This window comes from Cyprinus carpio, chromosome A6 (assembly GCF_018340385.1).
Source record: "Cyprinus carpio isolate SPL01 chromosome A6, ASM1834038v1, whole genome shotgun sequence".
Lineage (NCBI taxonomy): Eukaryota > Metazoa > Chordata > Actinopteri > Cypriniformes > Cyprinidae > Cyprinus > Cyprinus carpio.
In genome coordinates, this window is record NC_056577.1 from 11,482,931 (window position 1) to 11,507,876 (window position 24,946).

Sequence of the window (24,946 nt, forward strand, 5' to 3'; positions counted from 1 at the left end):
ACTGTGGAGATGATTGTGGACTTTAGAGGGAAAAAAACCTGCACTCCCCTGACTCACCATCATGAACAGCACTGTGGCAGCAGTGGACTCATTCAGATACCTGTGAACCACCATCTCACAGGACCTGAAGTGGGACATTCACATTTACTCCTTTGTGAAAAAGACCCAGCAGACGTTGTACTTCCTTTGTCAACTGAAAAAGTTCAGCCTTCCACAGGTGCAGATGACACCGTTTTACTCAGCTTTTATTGAATCGGTTCTGTGCACTTCAATAACTGTCTGGTTTGGGTCAGCCAGCAAATCAGATATAAGAAGACACAAACAGACAGTAAAGACAAAAGAAAAAATAATTTGCACCCACCCAACCAACATTAACGACTCACAAAACCACAGAGAAAAAAAACGAACATAACACATCATCACAGACCCCTCTCACAACAGCCACAACCTGTGTGCGCGGTCTGGTTTTGAATTACAAAACCAAAAGTTTCTTGCAGCATTGAATACTGGAGCCAATCACAGGCATCTCTGTTTAAAGCAATGGCCAATCAGAGTTAGTCAGAATCCGCTCTGAACTAATGTTTGTTTTCACTAATTCCACATGCTCACAGATCTCCCTGTTATAACAAAAGAAAAAGAAAGTTCCCTTTCAAGCTGTCTCTCGACATAGCGAACCATCTGCTTTGGGAACTCCTCTCCTTCCACATTTCCTGAAGTCCTAATGGCTTGCGCCAGTCCAATTGACTGGCCAATTGTCGGGAAGTATGCAAATCGCATGCAAATACTGACAAGCTCGAGAGGCAGTATAAATGCTTTGCATGCGACAATTACGTCAGAATCTTCTCCTTCACGTTGGCTCACGCATCAAGAACAAAGATGACATCCTACTGCAGTATCTGCCTGGGACTCATTGACCTGCCAACCAAACATAATCACTGTGTCGCCTGCCTGGGCTTGGCCCACGCTGACGCAATGTTGGACGAGTCCGACTGCGCACATTGCGCTGAACTGCCTGCGTGCATGCTCAGGACTCGCCGAAATATGGCTCATGGCCCTTTAGGGTTGAGGCCCACTGCCGCCAGTCTGTTTTTGTAGATTATTTTTCCATGTTTTTATGGGATACTGAAAAACAATGATAAACATATCATACGTTTTAAAGGCATTCATTGGCAAAAAAAAAAAATAGAATGAGTCAATGTTTACAGTGTTGACCCTTGTTCTTCATAACCTCTGCAATTCACTCTGGAATGCTGGATATTAGCTTCTGGGCCAAATCCTGACTGATGGCGATCCATTCTTGCCTTATAAGTTCTCGGAGTTGATTTGTGGGCTTCTGCTTGTCCACTCGCCTTTTGAGGACTGACCACAGGTTCTCTGTGGGATTGAGATCTGGGGAGATGCCTGTCCATGGATCCAAAATTTCGATGTAATGATCTTCGGGCCACTTCATCACATCATGCTGGAAAATGCACTGATCATCACCAAATTGCTCATGGATGGTTGGAAGAAGTCACTCTTGCAGTACATTTTAATGCCATACTTTATTCATGGCAGTGTTTTTGGGCAGACTTATGAGAGGGCCCACACCCTTGGTTGAAAAGCAACCCTACACAATGATGGTCTCAGGATGCTTCACTGTTGGCACAACACAGGACTCATGAAAGTGTTCACCTTTTCTTCTCTGAACAATCGATTTTCCAGATGTCCCAAACAGTCGGAAGGGAGCTTCATCAGAGAAAATTATTTTGCACCAGTCTTCTGCTGTCCAATCCTTGTATTTCGTGCAGAATTTTAATCTGTCGTTGATGTTTTTCTTGGAGAGAAGTGGCTTCTTTGCTGCCCTTCTTGACACCAGGCCATTGTCCAAAAGTCTTGGCCTTACTGTGCATGCAGATGCTTTCACACCAACCTGCTGCCATTCCTGAGTAAGCTCTGCACTGTTGGTTACACGATTCCGTAGCTCCCTCCTCAGGAGGGAGACAGTCCTGGCGCTTGATAGACACTCTGGAACGTCCTGAAGACTTCTTCACTGCAGTCAAACCTCTCTTCTTGAAGTTCTTTATGATCCGGTAAATGGTTCTTTCAGGTGCAATATTCTTTGTAGCAATTTCTTTGCATGTGAGGCCATTTTGATGCAAAGCGATGATAGCTGTCCGTTTTTCTTTGGGGGTAACCATTGCTAACAAGAACACAATGATTGGAAGCGCTTCTTTCCTCCTTTTATAGCAATCAGTCTGTTCTTACAATCTAATTAGTATGATAGGGATTTCACCAAACTAGTACTCATTCACACTTTCACATGTGCTGCTGATATGATTAGTCAATTTAAGGGGTCTTATGACATTGCTAAAAAGAACATTAATTTGTGTATTTGGAGTAATGCAATGTGTTTATGCAGTTTAAGGGTTAAAAAACATAATTTTCCATATCATGTACATTATTGTTGCTCCTCTATGCCCTGCCTTTCTGAAAAGTGAGGTGTAAACTGATTGGCCAGCTATCCAGTGTGTTGTGATTGGCTGAATGCCTCAAGCTCGTGATGGAAATGTTATGCACTTACCACATTGGTTCCCAATCCCAGTCCTCGCGCACCCCTCCTCTCTCTTAACACACCTGATTCATATAACCAGCTCGAAGAGAAGAGAGCTACGTGCATGAACAGCGTTATGATTGATATGATCCCTGCTCACTGCACTGTGTTCATTGCTCCCTTCTCCCTGAGCAGGAGAAATCCGTTGAAGTTTACTTCACTTCCGAACATTCATTCATGGATTTGTGCTGCGCTGCTGCCTGCACACAGACGAGTGTGACATCATATACCTCTGTAAATAAATACAATTTAAATTCATGTCTTGCACAGTTTAATGCCCTTTGAATGGAACATATACACTCATTTCAAACTGGAATCATGGTGGAATATCCATCGTACGAGATAAGAGGACTGAGATTGGGAAACGCTGCCTTACCATACTGTGATGGCATGTCCCAGCGTGACAAGACAAAAACAATACAACCCATTATAGACGAGGCATTTGTTGCATCCAGTGGGAACATAATTACTGATTATAATGACTTATACTGTGTTATACTGTGATACTTGCGTATCACGCCGCGTAAACATAAAACCATGTCTGCATTTGTGATTGGAGAAAGACAAACAACAAACGCTACGCTACACTGCTTAAAACTCAAGTTTGAATCATCAGTGGCAAATTCTTTACATATGTAAACTTACTTCGTACTTATAGACTGTGAGTCAGAAGCTCCAGACTGTCCTTGCAAAGTTGTAAATGCCCCACTTTATAGAAAAAGACACTTGCTTTGTAGGCTACTCTCACAGGAAACATTCATCGTCCTCTGTTAAATGCGTTGTACACATCTGAATATTTGGGTTGAATACAGCAGTGTTGTAAATACAACTTAACCACTGATGTCTAGTTGTGTCCTCTTTTGGAAGGCAAAACAAAGTAGCTTGGCTTTCACAACCAAACACAGCATCTCCACAACATGGTGCCAGCGGCAACAGCAAGAATAAAAGTTACGCCGCCTTTGTTTGTGTGAACATTTGGGCAGTGTTATGCAAATCTTCCCACATCGTGATGTATACGTGTCGGGGCGTGTTAGAATGAGCCATTTTAGGAGGGCGTGGACAAGTCTTAACTTTTATAAAGAATATCTCTTTGGATTTGAGACTTTAGTCTTTGCAAATTTACAGATCTTCTTTATGCACCAAGAGCTTGTAACACTCCAAAGAAAAGGGAAAAATTTAAATCTCGTGAGAGGACAATAGAGGATGGACTTTTTCACTTGAGGAAGCGTTATTATTATTAGGGCTGCATGATTAATTGCACGTGATTACTGAGTGTCATGCGCATTTAGTCAGTAAAGCCGGTTCTGTGATTAGCAGTAAATCTCCATCACCTGCTTTCAGGTGAGGCAGCATTTACTACGCAGAGCCATAGTTCTCTGACAAGCTATGCAAAATTGCATTCATAATCGCAGACGATATAATTGTAAGATTGTGAAATCGTCGAAATCGTTTTTGATTATGACAGCTGTTTGCTTATCTTCTCAGTGAACTACAGCTCTGTGTAGTTAATGCTGCTCCATCTGAGAGCATGTGAAAATACTTTAATTATGTTTTAACTCCAAATTCACTTCATAACATCAGTCGAGTGTTTAAAATAAATCCTTTTATGAGATGATGTGGCTTCTTAAACAGCATAATTAAGGCACACAATATTTCATTGTATTCTAAGCAGTGATAAAGGCTATGTTGATTAGCATTTCATTATAGATATACTTTATTATGATGAAAATTATAATAAGAACTCAGATAAACCATATATTGCCATAGTCCTGTGTTTATTAGCCACTTTGAATCAATGAAAGCAGTTAGATCTTCTGTTTATTCAGCTGCAGCGATTTCCTGGATTTTTTCTTTAGGGCATATTTGGATTTTCAGCACGAGAGCACCCTCTGGCCTTTGGATGGAGATTTACAGCTGATCACAGAACCATGCTTCACTGAAAGATATGCATGACAATTGCAGCTTCTGCCTAATCACAATTTATTGGCTTTGCGATTTAATTTTGATTAATTGTGCAGCCCTAGTTATTATGAATTAAGGTCTGGTATTTTGGCCAGAAGCAACGGTTTAAAGTTAAAACACCTTAATGATGAATTTGTTTCTTAGAAACATGCAGCTGCCATTCTAACAGCACCTATTCAATGCAGAGGTGATGTAAGTAGCAAGCTATATAAATTTCTCCAATCTGAAGAAACAAAACTCATCTACATCTTTGATGGCCTGTTGAGTAAATTTTCAGCAAATGTTTATGTTTCGTTGAACCTACATAAAACCTACATAAAACTTTAAAGGAGGCCGCACACATCTGGTGGATGACACAAAGTGTCCTAAAAGTTGAACACATTGTTTTCTATGAATTTGCACATACTGCGCCACTCACCCAACTACGACTTCTGAGGCTGCTCAAAAAATTTTTTTCCTTTAAATATATTTTTCCTTGTTAATGTACATAGTACATTTGTATAGACATTTTTTTTTCTTCTTTTTTTTTTTCTAAGTTTTGTGATTTGACAGCATAACTTCAAGGTCACCTTTATTTGTATAGCACATAATATAATACAGATTTTTTGGAAACAACTTAAATTTAAACAGGAAAATGATAATGGTTTAATGACTGTTTAGAGGTCAATTCTGCTGAAAAGCAGCTCTCAAAAACAATAGTGTCATTGTTCAGATAAGGTCAGTTCAGTGTTGATTAGATCCATAAAGATCATCAATTATAAAAGTAGTTCAATACAGCTGTTAAGCAGCCCTGTAGAAAACAGTGATGCCATCATCCAGTTCTGTTCAGTTATCCAGTGGTGTCTGAATATTAATTGAATAAAGTATATATAACTTCTATTACATACAGTACATCGCCCTTGTAATCTTAAAATTTAAACTGCTGTTTGCACTGCTGTTTTTTATACAGCAAACGTCATGCTTACCAACTTGTTCATTCTTGAAGTGAACTTTTGCCTGCATGGTGATAGATTCAGTTTTGAAAGCAAGTACAGAATGATGTCTGGCATTAAATACTGCGTGTGTGTTGTCACACCCTCAACATGACTCTGCATGGAGCTTTTTGTCCAATGTGTTACTGGCTTAATAAATCTAGATAAGGTTTAATCATAAGGGATTATAGCTTTAAACCATCTCATCACTAAATGATCATATCTTTCAAATCATGGAAAAAGGAAATACATCTCATTAAATATACACAAATCCTGAATTTAATGTTTTAGCAGAAACAATTGAAATGGGTAGTATATTGACCGACTAGCTTTACTAATGGTTTACAAGCATATCACTTTCCATATCTCTTACATTTCTTTTCATATTTCTGACATTTTCTTACACTGTCTCTCATTTCTGTTGCAGAGGGCAGCCCTCAGACTGGCTGCAGAAAAATGAAAGCCATCGGCTGTGTGAACTCAGCTATATGGAGGTGGGTCTGGGCTCTCAGAGTATCCACCTAGAGTTTGATGAGGGGGCGGCAGCGTACACACTACTAGTGCGAAACAGTGCCCGCTGCAAATGGTTCTTCAGCAAGCTTACAGGCAAGACTTCCTTTTGCATACCATGTAGTTTAGAACATTCTTAAAAGGAAATGAGAAGTAGCACTTAGTAGACTTGCTAAGAAACTGCATTAAAAATTGTGAAAAATTGATGGTTTCATACTTTTACAGTTGTTTAGCAGTTCACCATGACATTATTTATTATAACAAAATATTTGATTCCTAGATTATATTAAAAGAACAATTCAAACAAGATTACAAGGAAGTGCTGAATGAATGAAGGTGCCAAAACCTCCACCACCCCTCCAAAAATGTGTGTACACAGGTTCTCATTCTTTGTAGTGGTGGTGGTTTGTATTAAAAACAAGTCCTATCAATTTACAAACAGAAAGTAATGGATGCTTCCCTGTCTGACTTCCCTGTCTGAGTCATCATAAGGTAACTTGGATTTATGGTTTATTGCGTAAGCACATTAAAATCTTATGGATACAAATTGTTGTATGCACATTCATTACATATTTTTAATTCAAAGTTTAAATACAACTCTTTATGGAGCAACTGACAAGGTATGAACTTTCACCAATCCACCACCTCAAAAATATTAACAATATCACCCTAGTAAACATCAACCTTACTATCACATTCACCAACTAGTTGCATCCAAACAAAATATCACCTTCGGCAGTATCTACCTGTCCACCCCAGTGTTCTTTTAGTCTGTGTTTATTTTCACCACGTACTGTTGCAAAACAGAGGACCCTGTCTAAAAAAAAGGTTGTTATAAAGACCACAATGCAGCAGAGGCAAAACAAAACTTCTCATTACAAAAATGACTCTGCACATTGTCTTACGTGAACAATGTAAACAATGAAACTGACACTTTTTTTCCTCACAGCAACCCATTTGTGCCATTTGATTGTTTCATTTTTGTGGTTGTCAATACACCTGCAGAACCAAAAAGAGTAAACTTTTAATGACTGTGCTAGAAGAGATCTTTTTGTATGTCCGTTCTCCATTCAGACATTGTCCTCCCAGGTTGTTTTGAAACACACTTTCTGATATTTTACTAAAAAAATGTGGTTTCTTGGATTTAGCTTTGCTTTTGTGTTGTGGTTATTCTTCAAAAGCATCAAATTAGTTAATGGCCAAAATGTTTAAAAGTTGGAGGATGTGTTTAATGCTAAGATACAGTAACAGTAAGTTATCCATCAATGCTTTTAAATGACATTTTTACATTGTCTGCATAGCTTGAAGCCACTCTTGCCACAAAAGAACTAAGTAGTGTTTCTTTTTGGGGGCACACTGCACTATGACTGCATGTTTTTTTTTTTTTGATGATTTATTAATGTTCTTGGCTGGCCCACATATTCATATAGCAGTAACACTGTCTGAGTTTTATGGGTCTGAATGACTTTCCATATTTAAATTTTAATAGTAAAAATAATATTTAAAAAAAAAAAAAAAACATCCCAGATGCCGTTCTTTGTCTTTGTAGTCTTGTTTCTTTAAATTAAAATAACAAAGGCTGCATTGTCTTTTATTCATGGCTCATTTACTATTGGCTTTCTTTTACAAACTTCAGCCAAACATATGCTACAAGACTGTAGTTCGTTGTCCTGTGCATGCTCTCAGGCACCTGTCTAGGTGTGTCAATTGCAAAATCTGAATCTAGCTATCTACATTTTCTCACAAACTCATGTAATGTACGTGTATGTTTTTTTTTTTTTTCGCAACAAGCCATCACATGGACATACATCATGTTCTATTTCTTTCAGTCAGTTTGGAACTGCATGAATAGTTGACGCTATGGGAACTCCACCCAGGAGTGATGATCTCTTAAGCACGTACAGTAGTATTTGGCAAATGGAGCTCTACAGTAGCACTTTTGCATTTTGAGACCTATAACCAAAGCCCAGAACCATTTTATTCAGATTTTCTGTCTTCAGGGTTGCAATAACAGTTTCTCTGAAAGCCCAAAATTTCCTCATCTGTCATTATTCAGTGAAAAAAAAATTAGATGCAGAAGAGATGAATGGAATCAAAATGCTTTTGTTGCAGTTTGTTTGCAGTTGAACTGTACTCTGTTGTCAGGCAAAGGACAATCACTTTTTTTCTTCTTCTTAAAAAGTTTTTCTGCTTTTCAGCATTGGTGTTGCCCTGCTGCTGTATATTCAGCACTACAGCAAAATGTAGCATTTTACCTTGAGTTGTGAATATGAGCTTGCAGTCTGTATTGAATATGACTTAATAAAAGATTGTATACCAAAAAATAATGGCAAAAAAAAACCATCTCTTGATATTTCTATTGAGACACCCCTTGCAGGCTGTACTCAAATCAACATACAATGCAAGTAGTCTGATTTAGGGAAAATAACTCCTGTGAACAAGTTCTTTTTCTAAATAGTCACTGAACTGAATCCGCCATAGCATATAATAAATCAACATCTGGTTCACTTAATCACTGACTCCCTTAACTGAAAGGACTTTACATTGAGTATGTCCATATCAAAATGTGTCAATACTATTACTGGTTAAAAAACATCCAGGGATCTACACACCCAATTTGACTCAGAAACACTTACAGCTTAGTCTGCATTTTAAAATTGAGCATGTCATTTTAGGCCTAAGTTTGATCCTATTACACAGACCCCCACCCATCAAATCAAACAATGTGATTCAAGTTGGACAGTGCTGAGACAAGCTTATTGGCCCTGTTAGGGTCATAAAGATTCACCAGAAAGACAGTCATGTAAAAAAAATTATAATAATAATAATAATAAAAAATTTTTAAAAAAAATCCTAACACAATCCATAAGGCAACATTTGGACATCAAAGATTTTAAATTTATTTTATGAAGAAGCTGTTGTGGTCTGTCACTGGTTTTTTTTAATCTAAATTAAATAAGTGTTACCTGAAGGAGGATCGGTATTATGAGGTTTAAGCTGAGGAAAAACATCTTCGTCTGGTATACTGGGCCATTTACATTCCAGGAATTAAACCTAATGGCTGACATTCCTGCCCTCTCTCTACTACCTGGGGCATCATGCAGTTATCAGGCAGTCAGCCATCCCAGCAACCTTTGAGCACTATTTCCATAAGTGCCTCCACTATAACACACCGTTATTTTGTAAAATCCACCCGACAATGTAAAATGTATCAGTTTATACATCTGTTTAATAAAAAGAAACTTTAAGCAAAAACAAAAGGACACTTAAAGGAAAATGTATAACATAGGGACTACAGTACATAAGCAGTCATAAGATTAAGAACCTAAACTAAATATTTCTGTAATTAATCGCGATCAATCACACCTAATATTAAAATTTGTGATCATAAGTATTTTCTCATTAAATCAACAAATTATTATTATTATTTTTTAATCAAAATGTAGATGCTTATTCCTGAAATTTCTGCTTGCAGCTTTATTTGACTGTTTGGTTTGCTGCAACATTTTATTTTGTTTTTAATCTTTTTTTTTCTTTTTTTTTAAGGTTTAAATGTTTAATTATACAAAATTTATTTAATTAAATGCATGGTACATTTAATACTTTGAATAATGTTATAAAGCAATTACTTGAACATAACTATGTGTAGATAATGTGAAAAATATATTTTATTTCTATTAAGATTAGAGTTTGTGAAGAAGTTGTGCAGATATTCTTCCTTACTACAGCACTATGTTTTCATGCAGAAATTGCAAGGGAATTGGCCCCTAAGTATGAAAGCAAGCTAAAGGGAATCTCCACCACCCGGCTCAACCCACAGCACCACCTCTGGTACGCAGTGCAAACAGGCAGGCATCTTTTTTCTCTCCAACTCCTTCTCTCTTTATTTCTGCGTCAGGCTTTTCATTTTTCTGTCTGCCTATCCGACCCAAAACTTGACATCAAATGCATAAAATGTGTGAAAACATAAATAAAGACTCTCATTTGCATAGTTAAAAAAGTTTAAAATCTTCTTGTTAAGGCCCCAATATTTTTCAAATAAAATCAAAGAACGAACTGATACGATGTTATTTTGAACAAAATCAGGCCGAAACGGAGTTCGTTTTGAGTTTGTTTCGGCTGTTCAAAAACGGTGACCAAAGCGATCTTGGATACAATATGTCGAATAGCTGAGCTGCCACAGATATATCCGCACATGTACGATCGCTCGCGGACATACTTAAAAGATTCAGAGAAAGCATTTAATTCCTAGAAAGAAATTGCAATGAAGCTTGGTGTCGGATATACAATAAATGAAATGCCAAACAAACATACAATAAAATAAACCGTTGTTTTTATCAAAAGTAAATCATGACACCACATAAAATATAAAAAGGTATAACAATTTATCCAGTTTAATAAATAAATGAACACTAATAAAATAAAGTAACAAACTGACTCCAATATTTTTTTCCACATCATGCTGAAGTTTTCAGACTATGAGACATTCACACTTCCCATAAAGGACTGATTATGGAAATAGAATGGTTCTTTTGTATTGCAAACATGACATGACTCTGAACTGCTGCTAATCCTTATTCTTTTGTCTATAATATTCTGACCATTGGGGCCCGTCTCGCACCTAGATTTTCTACACTTCATTATTTCATTGTTGTTGTGTTTAGGGGATACGTGCGAGCGTCGCGATGCGATGCATGTTTACATAAATCTGCACCCTGCCTCCAGCAGCGCGGGGGTGTCAGAATGTTAGAAAAAAGTATACTGTCGCTCAACCTTTTCAAACTTCTTTTTGCCCCCAAACGAAGAACGAAAACGAACTTTGTTTGAAGTATACCAGGGCCTTTAGTGATCCCAAGTTACACATATTATCCCATAAGTAGGGTGACCATACTTGCCATTTTGAAGGGACACATCTTGGCCACCCTACCCAGAAGTCATGTCTTAACATATTTTAAATCCTAATCTGTCTGTTTTATAGGCATCTAGTCTGTGAGGATGCCCTGCCATGTGAAGATGACAGCCATCCTCCTTTCCTGTACCTTTTAGCATTCCTTCAGCAGGGTGAGTGTCTGTGTTCTCCAGGATGAAGATAAGCAAGCATTTACCTTCTTTACCAAAAATGCAGCCAGCAACCAGCACAAAGGAATGAGATAAGAAATTAAATGGTGATTACAGCATGTGATAACTTGCCTGTGATGGGAAAGAGCTACAAATGGTTAGAGCAGCAGGACATGTAGTGGTAGATTCAAAGCATGATGTCTGATACATTACAGAATTAGACTAAATAAAGCTTAAGATGGGTGTGATGTTCACCTCTAGGGTATTTATGGATTGCTTTATAGCCCAGTCAATGTCCCATTCAGCTCAGTTTAAGCTCTGTGATTCACACATGACAGTTACAGTTCTTTAATGAATCATACTCACTTTAATCAGATCACTGTGGGAAATAGTGCTTCCCAGGTTACACTACGGCACAAAGGTATATGTATCAGCACTTGCTTTTTTTTAGGGTCCTACTGTTATCCTAGGAACCAAACTATTGACGTAAAAAGGGAGAGTCACAGAAAACAGATTTATTTGATTCTTCTTGAGAGAGTGATCCAACTGTTAGCGGCTGGTTCAGCTTTCAAGAGTCCCAGTACCCTGCTGGCAGCCTGACTCTCCCCCAGAACCCCCCAACAAATCGAAAGGGCTCACAGCAGGCTAGACTTGTGGCGTGATAAGCATTCAGCTGGTGAGACCAAACCCAGCCAATCTTACAATGATCTTAAAAAAAGCAGGATCATCCTGAAACGTCACTCATGTCCTTTTCTCCCACACACAAACTGTTTCATATAGTCGTTTGTGTTCTCAGTTGTGTGCCCATGCCAAAATCCTCATTAACACTAACATACACAGAAGAATTTGATGAATAAAACCCAAAGTACATCTAATATCATAAACAGATATTTTGTTCCCTTTCCTGCTAGATGTTCTTATTTTGTCTAGCTATAACGATTGAGTAACATCATTAATGCAATAGATTGTTCAAAAAAGCAACCATCTAAAGAATTACTGTTGCGAGAACAAACTTCATTTGTTCTTGCGGAAACTCGAATGTGCTTACGTGATTGAAAAAAAAAACCTTACTGGTTCCCACACATCAAGCAAGTACTTTGAGCTTCCGTTTATCATATTTAACTCTTTAGTTGTCAGCCACTGCCAGCATTTTTGATTTTCTTTAAAATTTCATGGCCCACAGAATATTTTGTTTTATAAATATCTGAACATGCAATACATCAAAATAAAGAACAGATCCTCTACTTTTATTCTCTACATTTTATTCTAGCTTAAAGCATTCTTTTTTTAACAACCCTTGAAAGTAGGTAAGTTTTATAAAAAAAATAAAAAATAAAATTAAAAGCAACATTTTGAGCAAAAAGGAGAGAAAATCACATCTTTATCAAATACTAAATCTGGATCAGTAGAATGATCAGTACAGTCCTTTGCCACTTCCAGGAATAGCATTTCACTCGTTAACATTGGGCCGTTTTGATTTATATGGTTTTTATTGTTGATCGCATTGTTTTTTATATACATACGCGTACATACGAGATCGCTTGTTTCTGCGTCTTTGTCACATGGTTTTGAGCGGCACATTAGTAACATTACCAGTGTTGTGCCCAATTTCAACCCCCTGCCAAATTATTACCCACTTCGTTGAAGTCACTACCTGATTGCCTAATACTAACCCCACTCCTAATCCTAACCCCTCCCCCACACCTACTCCTTAACCTACCAATACCAGGGGGGTAATAATCTGTCGGGGTCACATTTGGACACAACACCTGGATCAGTCCTGGAACGAGCCCTGTGTGAACAAAAGCCAGGACCAATGCTGTAATTGGTGTGTCGTAGTTATGACGCACCTTATCGTGCGACTCTTTTACCAGGTGTTTTGAAGGCAGATCAACATTCACAACGAAAAAATATGTGCAAATTGTAATGAAGCAGAGATCAGGAAGCTCCTCACTATCCATGCTGAAGCTGAGATTTTATTGCTAGTTTATGCCTAGTTCACACTACAGGATTTTAAGCCCGATTTGCAAGTTAACAAGCTCGCTGACAGGTCGGGCTATGATCAGGGGAAAATTAGCGGGTGATCAGCGCTCGGCAATCTTCAAGTCAAGTCAAGTCGAGCTTTATTGTCATTCCACTATGTGTCAACATACAGTGGAATGAAATGTCATGTCTCGCAGGACCATGGTGCTACATAAATAAACATAAATAGAAACATACAACACTAGAATAAGAACAACTTACTGAAAGCAGTAATCTAACTATACATATACTATAAATAGTTGACTATACATATACATAACCTAAGACAGACTATACAAGTACTTTACATAATAACTGTGCATGATATTTTGCAAAAGAGGTATTTAAGGTTAAGAAGCAAATAGTGCATAGTTTTTATAAGAAAGTGTATGGTGCATTTAGAGAGAAAAGAATGTGTTTCTACAGGTGTTTTTTCCAACCCACTCACCTGTGTGTTGCACACTCAGAATTGCTCAATGCTTTTGAGTTTTTTTTGAGGAATGTGGTGTGGTGGGGGATGGGTTGAGGGGGGAGGGGTAGATGATCTTGGTTTCAGGAGGTAGGGCTGTGGATGAGGTTTTAGATTGGGGTGAGGTGATTGGAATTGAGGGCTCTCACAGCCTGGGGGAAAAAGCTGTTGAGCAGTCTTGCAGAGTGGGCTCTGATGCTCCAGTACCATCTTCCTGATGGCAAGAGCTGGAAGAGATAATGGGAGGGATTGGTGGGGTCCTTCACGATACAGGTGGCTTTACTGGAACATTGTGCTAGGAAAATGTCCAGAATAGAGGGGAGAGGGGATCCGATGATCTTTGCAGCTGTGTTCACTGTCCGCTGTAGGGTCTTGCGGTCAGCAGCACTACAGGTCCCGTACCAGACAGTGATACAGCTGGTCACTACACTCTCAATGGTGCCTCTGTAGAATGCATTGAGCATGTGTGGAGGGAGACTTTCTCTTTTAAGTCGGCGCAGGAAGTGGAGCCGCTGTTGCGCCTTCTTGGAGAGTGATGTAGTGTTGATGGTCCAGGTGAGTTCTTCTGTTATGTGCACCCCCAGGAATTTAGGGCTGCTGACTCTCTCCACAGTTGAGCTGTCAATTTTCAGTGGGGGGTGGTCAACAGAGTTCCTCCTGAAGTCCATCACAACCTTATTTTTCTTACTCGCATTGAGGGACAGGTTGTTTGCACAACACCATTCAACCAGTTGTGCCACTTCCTTTCTGTAGGGTATTTCATCATTGTTGCTGATGAGACCTACCACAGTTGTGTCATCAGCAAACTTGATGATGTGGTTGGAGCTGAATTTGGCAGTGCAGTCGTGGGTCAGCAGTGTGAAGAGCAGCGGGCCGAGCACACAGTCTTGTGTGGCACTTGTGCTCAGTGTGGTAGTGCTGGAGGTGTTGCGGCCGAAACGGACTGAATGAGGTCTTCCAGTTAGAAAGTCCAGGATCCTATTATAGAGGGAAGTGTTTAGGCCCAGCAGGTTTAGTATGTTGATGAATTGTTGTGGGATTATTGTGTTGAATGCTGATCTGAAGTTGATGAACAGCATTCTAACAAAGGAGTCTTTATTTTTCTAGGTGAGTAAGAGCCAGGTGGAGGAAATTGCATAGTCCGTTAGAGCGGTTTGGACGGTATGCAAACTGGAGCAGATTGAGTGTGTTGGGGAGGCTGGTTTTGATGTTGTGCAAGACTAACCTCTCAAAGCACTTCATCATGATTGGAGTCAGTGCTATGGGGTGGTAGTCATTTAGACAGGACACAGGTGATTTCTTTGGTACTGGTATGATTGTTGTAGATTTTGAGATGAGGATGAGGGGACGACTACCTGGCTCAGCGAGGTGTTGAAGATATCTATTAGGACATCTGTCAGCTGTGCAGCACAGTCTCTCAGTACACGGCCAGGTATGTTGTCAGGACCCACAGCCTTGCGTGGGTTAATCCTAAATAGGGTCTTCCTTATGTCGGCTGGAGACAGACAGAGTGCCTGGTCATTGGGAGGTGCTGACCCGTGGCGGGGGCTTGTAGTCATTGATGATCTGAATGGCTTGCCACAGGCTCTGTGTGTCTCTGCTGTCTGTGAAGTGATTGTTGATTTTTTTTTTTTTTTTTAGCATATGACGGTTTTGCATTCTTGATGCCACAGGACATTGGCTCTTGCTTTTTTGAGGACTGCTTTATCTCCTGATCTAAATGCTTCATCTCTGGTCTTTAGCAGCCCACAAACCTCTGCTGTCATCCACAGCTTCTGGTTTGCATGTGTGGTCTTGGTGACTGTCACATCATCAATGCGGAGTCCGGGATGTTGTTTAGCCATGTTTCAGTTAAAACAAGCACCAAACAAACCCTTGTCTGATGCTGTGTAGAACGACGGAGTTGAATTAAATCCAGTTTATTTTCCAGAGAGCGAACGTTTGAGAGTATGTGTGATGGAATCACTGGTCTAGTGGGGTTAGTCCTTAGCCTAGCTCGTATACCTCCATGCTTCCGTGCTTCTGTCCCCTTTCACACCTCCGGCATTGCCGCAGTCTCAGCGTTCGGCTTCAGCAGCAGACAGAGGCCTCGTAGCTTCTCAGTAGTCACCGGTGAAAGCTGATGTTTGTACCGATGCCGATTACCAGAAGGCTCTGGCGATCATAGATGTGTTTGAAGATGAGGAGACGAGACTAACAGACATAAAAATACCGTCTTTAGGACCCGGAGTAGCCACTGCGTCCAACCGCGCCGCCATCTTGATACTCCTTTGATACTTGATAATCTTCATGTGTGAACTACTCAATGATGCATCAAAGGGCCCCACTGATGCCAACTGAAAGAGCAAGGCATGGGTTGAGGTCAGTGGAAGAAAAACCGCAGCAGCAACACGGCTTTAAGAAAAGATTGATTTTTTTTTTATCGCTAATTTCTTCCCGATGTGTATTTTCCAATAAACAACGTTTCACTTGTTGTTTGCATCATTCCCATTCAACTTCTTGCGCATGTTTTCGTGACAAAACGTGGTTTGGGGACGGGATAGAGTCATTGGATGACAGAGCTGTTGGCACCTCGTGTAGAGTGTGACCCCCGGTTGCCAATCATTTACGTAGTGTCGCATAGTGTGAACACCACAACGACTTCAAGACATCTAAGAAGTCATTTAGTCTGAACACCACAGCGATCTGCCAAGGTTTTAAATCGTGTAGTGTGAACTAGGCTTAAGTGGAACAGTACACATCACATCGTAATGTCACATGGTTTTAAGGGATGTGTGTGAACGCACACACAGAATTCCGGAGAGGTGGCTGTTGCTAGAAAGGATACAGCAAAAACTGCAAGATAACAATAAATTGAATTTTCTACCTATTAGACTGTGTTTTATTAACGTCTACACATACCCCAACCCTAAAACTTACCCCTTACAATAATGCAAAAATAGTAATTATTGTTGTACAGTGTGAGAAAAATTACACCATATTGATGTGCGCATGCCCAGTAGTTTTTGCTGTATGCATCTAGCCTTAACCTGGAAAATCACTGGCAGTGTGACTGAACCAAAAGCAAACAATCCCGGGACACATTATCCGTGTATTTTCCGGAATCTCTGTGTGAAAGGGGTTTTAGATTCATTCAGGTGATGCGTAAAAGTGCCCCCGAACGTATAACAGCGAGAACGCGGAAACCCAGAAAATTCCATCTTTGGCGGGGAATCATTGTCTGCTGAAATCTGGAAAATTCTGTGTTTGTCAGGGAAAGAGTTAGTATGCCCTATTAATATGCATTGAACAGTGTTTATATGTGAATAAAAGTCTAAATTAGATCTGATTATCATAGAAATCCATCATGGCACTTCAGAAGAAATGGATTAAGCTGCTCGATTCATAAGAGTTTCAATTCATAAGGTTTTGTTTTACAATGTCTTTTGTGTAAATGGAGAGACAGAAATTTCTTAGGTTTCATTAAAAATATTTTCATTTGTGTTTCATTTCATTTTGAAGATGAACAAAAGTTAAATGAGTTTGGAATGGTGAGTAAATCATGACACCATTTTAATTTTTGGGTGAACTATCCATTTACAACAACAAAAAAAGGAAAGTGTCAGAGCCCATAATGTAACTGGTATCAACATCGGAATGGCTTTCAGCTGAGATGGTGGCAACTGGGGGGCTTAAAAAGATTTACAAGTGATCCAAAGATGGTCATTTTCTTGCTCATCTTCAAGACTCAAGCTTTAAATAACTGTTGGTGTTGCAAAAAGGGGGGCAATTTTACAGGGTATTTCTTTTTCCTTCTTCTTAGATGGCTCTTTGGTCTCTGTGAGTGTACTAGCCACCAAAGAAATGCTTTTTCTACTTGATGAAGACCACCAATGGAGCAAGAGCCATCCTGAGGGCCAAATGAGCCATATAAAAGTGACCGTTCAGGAAACTCAGTAGCGTCAGTTCCATTAATCTGTTCTCATCAGATCCCTGCCAGGTGGACCTAAAACTTTATGATGAGGTGTGTGGGTACATGTTCTCACCTAAACCACAAAGAAACCAAGAGCAGTCCTCTGAAGGATGTAACAGTTAAACATATACAGGTGCATCTCAATAAATTAGAATGTCGTGGAAAAGTTCATTTATTTCAGTAATTCAAATCAAGTTGTGAAACTCGTGTATTAAATAAATTCAATGCACACAGACTGAAGTAGTTTAAGTCTTTGGTTCTTTTAATTGTGATGATTTTGGCTCACATTTAACAAAAACCCTCTTGACAATACCCCATAGATTCTCTATGGGGTTCAGGTCTGGTGAGTATGCTGGCCAGTCAAGCACACCAACACCATGGTCATTTAACCAACTTTTGTTGCTTTTGGCAGTGTGGGCAGGTGCCAAACCTGCTGGAAAATGAAATCAGCATCTTCAAAAAGCTGGTCAGCAGAAGGAAGCATGAAGTGCTCCAAAAATTTCTTGGTAAACGGCTGCAGTGACTTTGGTTTTCAAAAAACAAAATGGACCAACACCAGCAGATGACATTGCACCCCAAATCATCACAGACTGTGGAAACTTAACACTAGACTTAAAGCAACTTGGGCTATGAGATTCTCCACCCTTCCTCCAGACTCTAGGACCTTGGTTTCCAAATGAAATAAAAAACTTGCTCTCATCTGAAAAGAGAACTTTGGACTACTGGGCAACAGTCCAGTTCTTCTTCTCCTCATCCCAGGTCTCCTCTGACATTGTCTGTGGTTCAGGAGTGGCTTAACAAGAGGAATATGACAACTGTAGCCAAATTCCTTGACACGTCTGTGTGTGGTGGCTCTTGATGCCGTGACCCCAGCCTCAGTCCATTCCTTGTGAATTTCACTAAATTTCTTGAATCGATTTTGCTTGACAAATCTTCATAAGGCTGCGGTTCTCTCGGTTGGTTGTGCATCTTTTTCTTCCACACTTTTTCCCTTCCACTCAACTTTCTGTTAACATGCTTGGATACAGCACTCTATGAACAGCCAGCTTCTTTGGCAATGAATGTTTGTGGCTTACCCTCCTTGTGAAGGGTGTCAATGATTGCCTTCTGGACAACTGTCAGATCAGCAGTCTTTCCCATGATTGTGTAGCCTAGTGAACCAAACTGAGAGACCATTTTGAAGGCTCAGGAAACCTTTACAGGTGTTTTGAGTTGATTAGCTGATTGGCATGTCACCATATTCTAATTTGTTGAGATAGTGAATTGGTGGGTTTTTGTTAAATGTGAGCCAAAATCATCACAATTAAAAGAACCAAATACTTAAACTACTTCAGTCTGTGTGCAGTGAATTTATTTAATACACAAGTTTCACAATTTGAGTTAAATTATTGAAATACATGAACTTTTTCATGACATTCTAATTGATTGAGATGCATCTGTAGTTACTGTATGCATAAAATAAATGGAGATTTTTGCTGTTTGTTTTGTTTTTGATAGATGGCCAAGAAAGAAAAGACACATGAACCAAAAGTGCTGTTCCTTCTATTCTGGCAGCCAAGAACACAACAAGACGACATTTTAAAGTCAAAACCTCAAACTTTTAGCGGGCCTGCTATGAGTTCTTCCTTATGTTTTGCCTCCAGCTAGAGCGGTGACGTCACAGTGACGTAGGCGATTAAGGGGTCTATAGGCGGCTGCAGTAAGGGTAGGGGTCAAAAAAGACCTTTGAAGTCGGACACTTCCTGAATCTCGCTGTTTTATCGCCTGCAAACGTCAGCAATGGAGGAGATCGCGTTCGCGTTTTTTATCGCAGACGAAGTGAATGTAATCGAAATACCACCGTTTTGTCATCATGTGCATCAATTCCTTTGTTCTGCTGAACACAAAGGATGAAATTTAGAAGAATGTTTTTAAACAGGCAGGTTTCTGCCACCATTTCACGTCCATAGTATTTTTCCATATGCAAGTCAAAGCTATTTTGTAGCAAACATTCTTCAGAATTTCTTTCCTTGTTTTAAGCCAGACCCTGACACTTCTCAGATGTAACCACACAAAGATGAGGCATAATGGCTAAACAGTCCATTTAGATATGTATGTGTGCATGTATATTTTTAATGTATTGATTTATCATTTCACACAAACATACAATAGAATAAAGTGGAAATTACAACAAGGAAGAATTCTAATTAAGAGAAAAATTAAAATAAACACATGTCCTAATTCTTAACTTCACTAGGCGTGTTTTGTTTTTGTTAAGTTCACATGTAATATATAAATGGGTAATCTAATTCTTAGAATAAAGAGAAAATGTATCAGTTGACATTCTCAGCCAATGAGCATGAAGCTGTGTCGTCAGTCAGTCGTTTCCATAGACAGTAAAAGAAAGTGTAGTTGGTGTTGGACAGAGTATGTTGATTAAAAAGCTAAAAATGCTGTGCAGTTTTACAAAGCCTTTACTATAATGCAGTTATTTATTGTTAACTTGACTCACTATAATTGAATCAAGAGATGTTTACTGCAAATTTAATCTGGACCAGTCAAATTCACAAATTAATCATTGGGACATTCAAAAGCATTTAACGTGAAAGTACGTGGACTTATGCATTAAAACGGTGTTTTAAAAAAGACCAAACTCAGTAAACAAATTATTAATAAAGCATTATATTCACAGACAAGCAGATATGAGCCCAGAATCCGAACGCAACGAGATTAATTAGGCGTTAAGCATTTTCCTCCCATAACCTGCTTGTCTGTAAAAAGAATGGTTTATTAAAAATGTTTACTGCATTAGGTCAGCTTTTTAAAACAGGTTTTAATGCATTACGCCACGTTAAGCATTTTCCTTTTAGTCTAATGGTTTTCTATGGGAGGAAAACGCTTAACGCGTGATTAAACACATTGCATTCTTATTCTGGACTCATCTGCTTGTCTGTGAATATAATACTTTATTCACAATGTGTTTACTGAGTTTAGTCTTTTAAAAATCACTGTTTTAATGCATTATGCCACATTAAACTTACAAACCCGATTCCAAAAAAGTTGGGACACTGTACAAATTGTGAGTAAAAAAGGAATGGAATAATTTACAAATCTCAAATCAAAGAGCTACACAATAGGTAGCAAAAAGAGGCCGGAAAAGTTAAATGTACATATAAGGAACAGCTGGAGGACCAATTTGCAACTTATTAGGTCAATTGTTAACATGATTGGGTATACAAAGAGCCTCTCAGAGTGGCAGTGTCTCTCAGAAGTCAAGATGGGCAAAGGATCACCAATTCCCCCAATGCTGCAGCGAAAAATAGTGGCGCAATATCAGAAAGGAGTTTCTCAGATAAATATTGCAAAGAGCTTGAAGTTATCATCATCTACATTGCATAATATCATCCAAAGATTCAGAGAATCTGGAACAAACACTGTGTGTAAGGGTCAAGGCTGGAAAACCATACTGGATGCCCGTGATCTTCGGGCCCTTAGACGGCACTGCATCACATACAGGAATGCTACTGTAATGGAAATCACAACATGGGCTCAGGAATACTTCCAGAAAACATTGTCGGTGAACACAATCCACCGTGCCATTCGCCGTTGCCGGCTAAAACTATATAGGCCAAAAAAGAAGCCATATCTAAACATGATCCAGAAGCGCAAACGTTTTCTCTGGGCCAAGGCTCAATTAAAATGGACTGTGGCAAAGTGGAAAACTGTTCTGTGGTCAGACAAATCAAAATTTTAAGTTCTTTTTGGAAAACTGGGACGCCATGTCATCCAGACTAAAGAGGACAAGGACAACCCAAGTTGTTATCAGCGCTTAGTTCAGAAGCCTGCATCTCTGATGGTAAGGGGTTGCAGGAGTACGTGTGGCATGGGCAGCTTACACATCTGGAAAGGCACCATCAATGCTGAAAGGTATACCCAAGTTCTAGAACAACATATGCTCCCATCCAGATGTTGTCTCTTTCAGGGAAGACCTTGCATTTTCCAACATGACAATGCCAGACCACATACTGCATCAATTACAACATCATGGCTGCATAGAAGAAGGAACAAAGAACAAAACTCGACAAACAACACACCAGATCAACCACCCATAAAAAACAAATTCAACACAATAAAAATTAATATGCATAGCGCTTTTTACAATACAAAAAATAGAAGCCTGTATTAGACAAGAATGGGACAACATTCCTATTCCTAAACTTGAGCAACTTGTCTCCTCAGTCCCCAGACGTTTGCAGACTGTTATAAAAAGAAGAGGGGATGCCACACAGTGGTAAACATGGCCTTGTCCCAACTTTTTTAAGATGTGTTGATGCCATGAAGTTTAAAATCAACTTTTTTTCCCTTAAAATTATACACTTTCTCAGTTTAAACATTTGATATGTCATCTATGTTGTATTCTGAATAAAATATTGAAATTGTCATTGCTTTCTGTTTTTATTCACAATTTGTACAGTGCCCCAACTTTTTTGGAATCAGGTTTGTAGAATGTCCCGAATCATTCCAGCTGATTGAAAAGAATCTGCTCAATGGTCGTAAAATGGGTATCGGAGAAGATACCAATTTAATATATTAATTTAATATAAATAGATGATACTTTATAAAGTTTATCTCAATATTTGACTGCAATGGCTGTGACACAACTGCACTAAAATAAGAGCATGATGATCATGAAATTGCGTTCGTTCCTATAGCAACAGATTACAGGTATGTCCTTTCAGAATCATCACGACCGGTAGAAATAAAAGTTTCTCGATTTCTTCACTTTAAAATAATGAGGAGCATCATATTTTCCTGAAATAAAGGGGAGGAAAATTGCATTATAGTAAAGAAAATTCAAGTTTCATAAAAGTTGAAATGGCACACAGACACATTATTGCAGTGTCATTTATCAACTGCATTACAGATTATTATATGTAACAAGATGCCATGTTATATAAATTAAAACAATACTGATACATCCTTTTCATTTCCTTTCTCATACTCTGATGATATGAAATAATAAAAATTTCAAAAATTATTTAATTCATAATTCATTTTTCTATCTAAAGGCCTGATCCTCCCACTGTGGATAATAAACCCAATTAATTTACTAAATGTAGTGGGTTGTTCGTCTGTTAGCCTAAAAATCAGCTTAATTTAACAAAACAATCATTTCACAGACATGGAGAGTTACAGACTAATGTTTTTTTTCTTTTTTTTTTTTTTGCATTATAATTAAGGCTTTATAAATCTGCACAGCATTTTTAGCTTTTTAATCAACATACTCTGTCCTACACCAACTACACACACATTCCTTATTTGGTAAGTCTACGAAAAACTACCAAAAAAACCAGAGTAGGTACGGGGTGCAGGTGCAGCCCCACCTCGATCTGCAGGTTGCAGCCGGGTGCTTCTCGTTCTGCGCAGATTTTGCTCATCTCAAACAAGCCTCTTCTGACATGTGCCTCTGGCTCTGATGTATCTTTAGTGGTTCAAGATAAAATATTACTCGTTTTGGGTAAATCTAATCTTTGGTCTTTATTCAATTAATCTATTTATGTTATATATACAAGCAAGATCCTTTTTATTCCTGTTTCTGTAAAAGTATGAAGAAGTATCATACAACGATGATAAGTTTGTCCTCCATAGTTGTTTCGGATTTTCCCTCCGCTCGCTACGTCGTAATCACGTCACTACTAGAGTAATCTCCTGATTGGTTAACGTGGCACGAAATTTCGCCAAAGTTCAGATTTTTGAACTCGCGCGTTTTTGAACTGCCACTACTGGGGCCTGTTTTCTGTACCTTGCTCAATACATCTGAGATGATTTGAAAGATGCCAGATCTTCTTATGGTGATAACTGATCTCTGGCTAATTTGGTTCTTTTAAACGAATTTGTGGATTTTATAAAAATATCTGGATTAAATTGTCTAAAGGTTTGTCCCAATGTGAAGTGCACGGACTCTGAAGTGCGCATTTGAAGTGCGATTGCATTACAGCGTCACAACGTAAGCTGTCCCAATTCAGGATGCACCCACCGAAGACCGCATTCCAAGGCCAATTGCATCACCCCGGCACGATGAAGGCTGATGTAATTCATCTTCAAATGCACCCTCCGTTTCCCAGTAAAATAAAGTGCACATCTGATGGACACTTCACACCCTACCATATCCCAGAATCACTTGCGCAGATGACGATGGAATTTATATTCAAAGAACATGGAGGATGACAGTTCTGTGGGGGAATTCACTTTGAAATGTAAGTGTTGTGTTGTAATTTACTTGTAAAAGTGTTGAAAGCCTTTTTAAAAAATAAAATAAAGCCTACAAACAATAAGATAACCACTATATAAGGCAATAGTCTTCCCTTTGTTGTGTTTTTGAAGTGCTGTCATGCAAGATATGTCTACAAATGTTTTAACTAAATTTTAGCACTTCAGTATTTTGTATGCATGTCCTGTTGTGTCGTTTTCTTCTAATGTTGAGATTGCAAATCTGTCTTTATATTTTCTCTTGTTTTAGGACTATTCTTGAGAAAATGGGCCTGCTGGGAAGTTGATAGACACATTTTTGCTGAAATTCATTGTGCTGTTGTTAACAGGCATGGTTTATTTGCTCTACCTTAGGATTGCAAGTGTCCTGGGACAGGTGAGGGAGTGAGTGAAAGCTGGTGGAGCTGCTCAGGGAGGACATCAAATTCCAGAGAGAGACAAAGGAGAGAAGAGCACAGGAGAGCAGGGAGAGAATGGAGAGATTGTTTTCTCTTCTTGAGAGAATGCTTAACAAATACATTATTAGCCATTCTCTATTAGACATTAATTTTTTGGGGTGAACTATTCTTTAAGTAAATGTATTTTCAATCGGGACCACTTCCGTCAAGCATATTTATGACAATTATATTGCATACAGTTAGTGTTGGCGGTATGGTTATGTTCTGGGCAAGACTCCACACGCCTGTCCATGCAGCCATGCTTGGACAGAGCGGGGAGAGCAGCAAGACAAACCCCCCTGGGGTACAGAACAGAACCATTATATGCATATATAATTACAATTCACAATTACATGAGTTGTAAACGAAATGTGATAGAGACTGCTCCCAATGAAGAGACTGTAAAGGAAGAACAAAGTTAGATTGGATTACAGGTTCAGTTGGTGGAGTTGGGGTTGGAGGAGGGAGTTGCAAGCAGCGATGCGACAGAAGAGACGCTGAAGAATGGGAATTTAAATAGACCGCATGTGATAGGTCTCAAGACTGGATTGGTTTACGTCATGAACAGCTGACTGTCGGCTGATGCAAGCGTGACTAACATGGCCTGACTGAACTAACGCGATGCTGAATATCTTGCATACTCTAATATACTTAAGGAATTGAGAATAAAAATAAAGGTATACAGTATTCTGAAAAAATAATTTGTTAGCATGGTTTTGCATTAAT

General features: G+C 38.9%; 1 protein-coding gene across 1 annotated transcript in view; it reads left to right on the top strand.

The window, feature by feature from the left end:
- Positions 1-24,946, top strand: part of LOC109054663 (serine/threonine-protein kinase 11-interacting protein-like) — a 67,346-nt gene that overhangs the window by 32,775 nt on the left and 9,625 nt on the right. Inside the window, 3 exon segments of the mRNA XM_042758049.1 lie at positions 5,951-6,129; positions 9,780-9,864; positions 11,012-11,094. Coding sequence (XP_042613983.1) covers positions 5,951-6,129; positions 9,780-9,864; positions 11,012-11,094 — 347 coding nt within the window.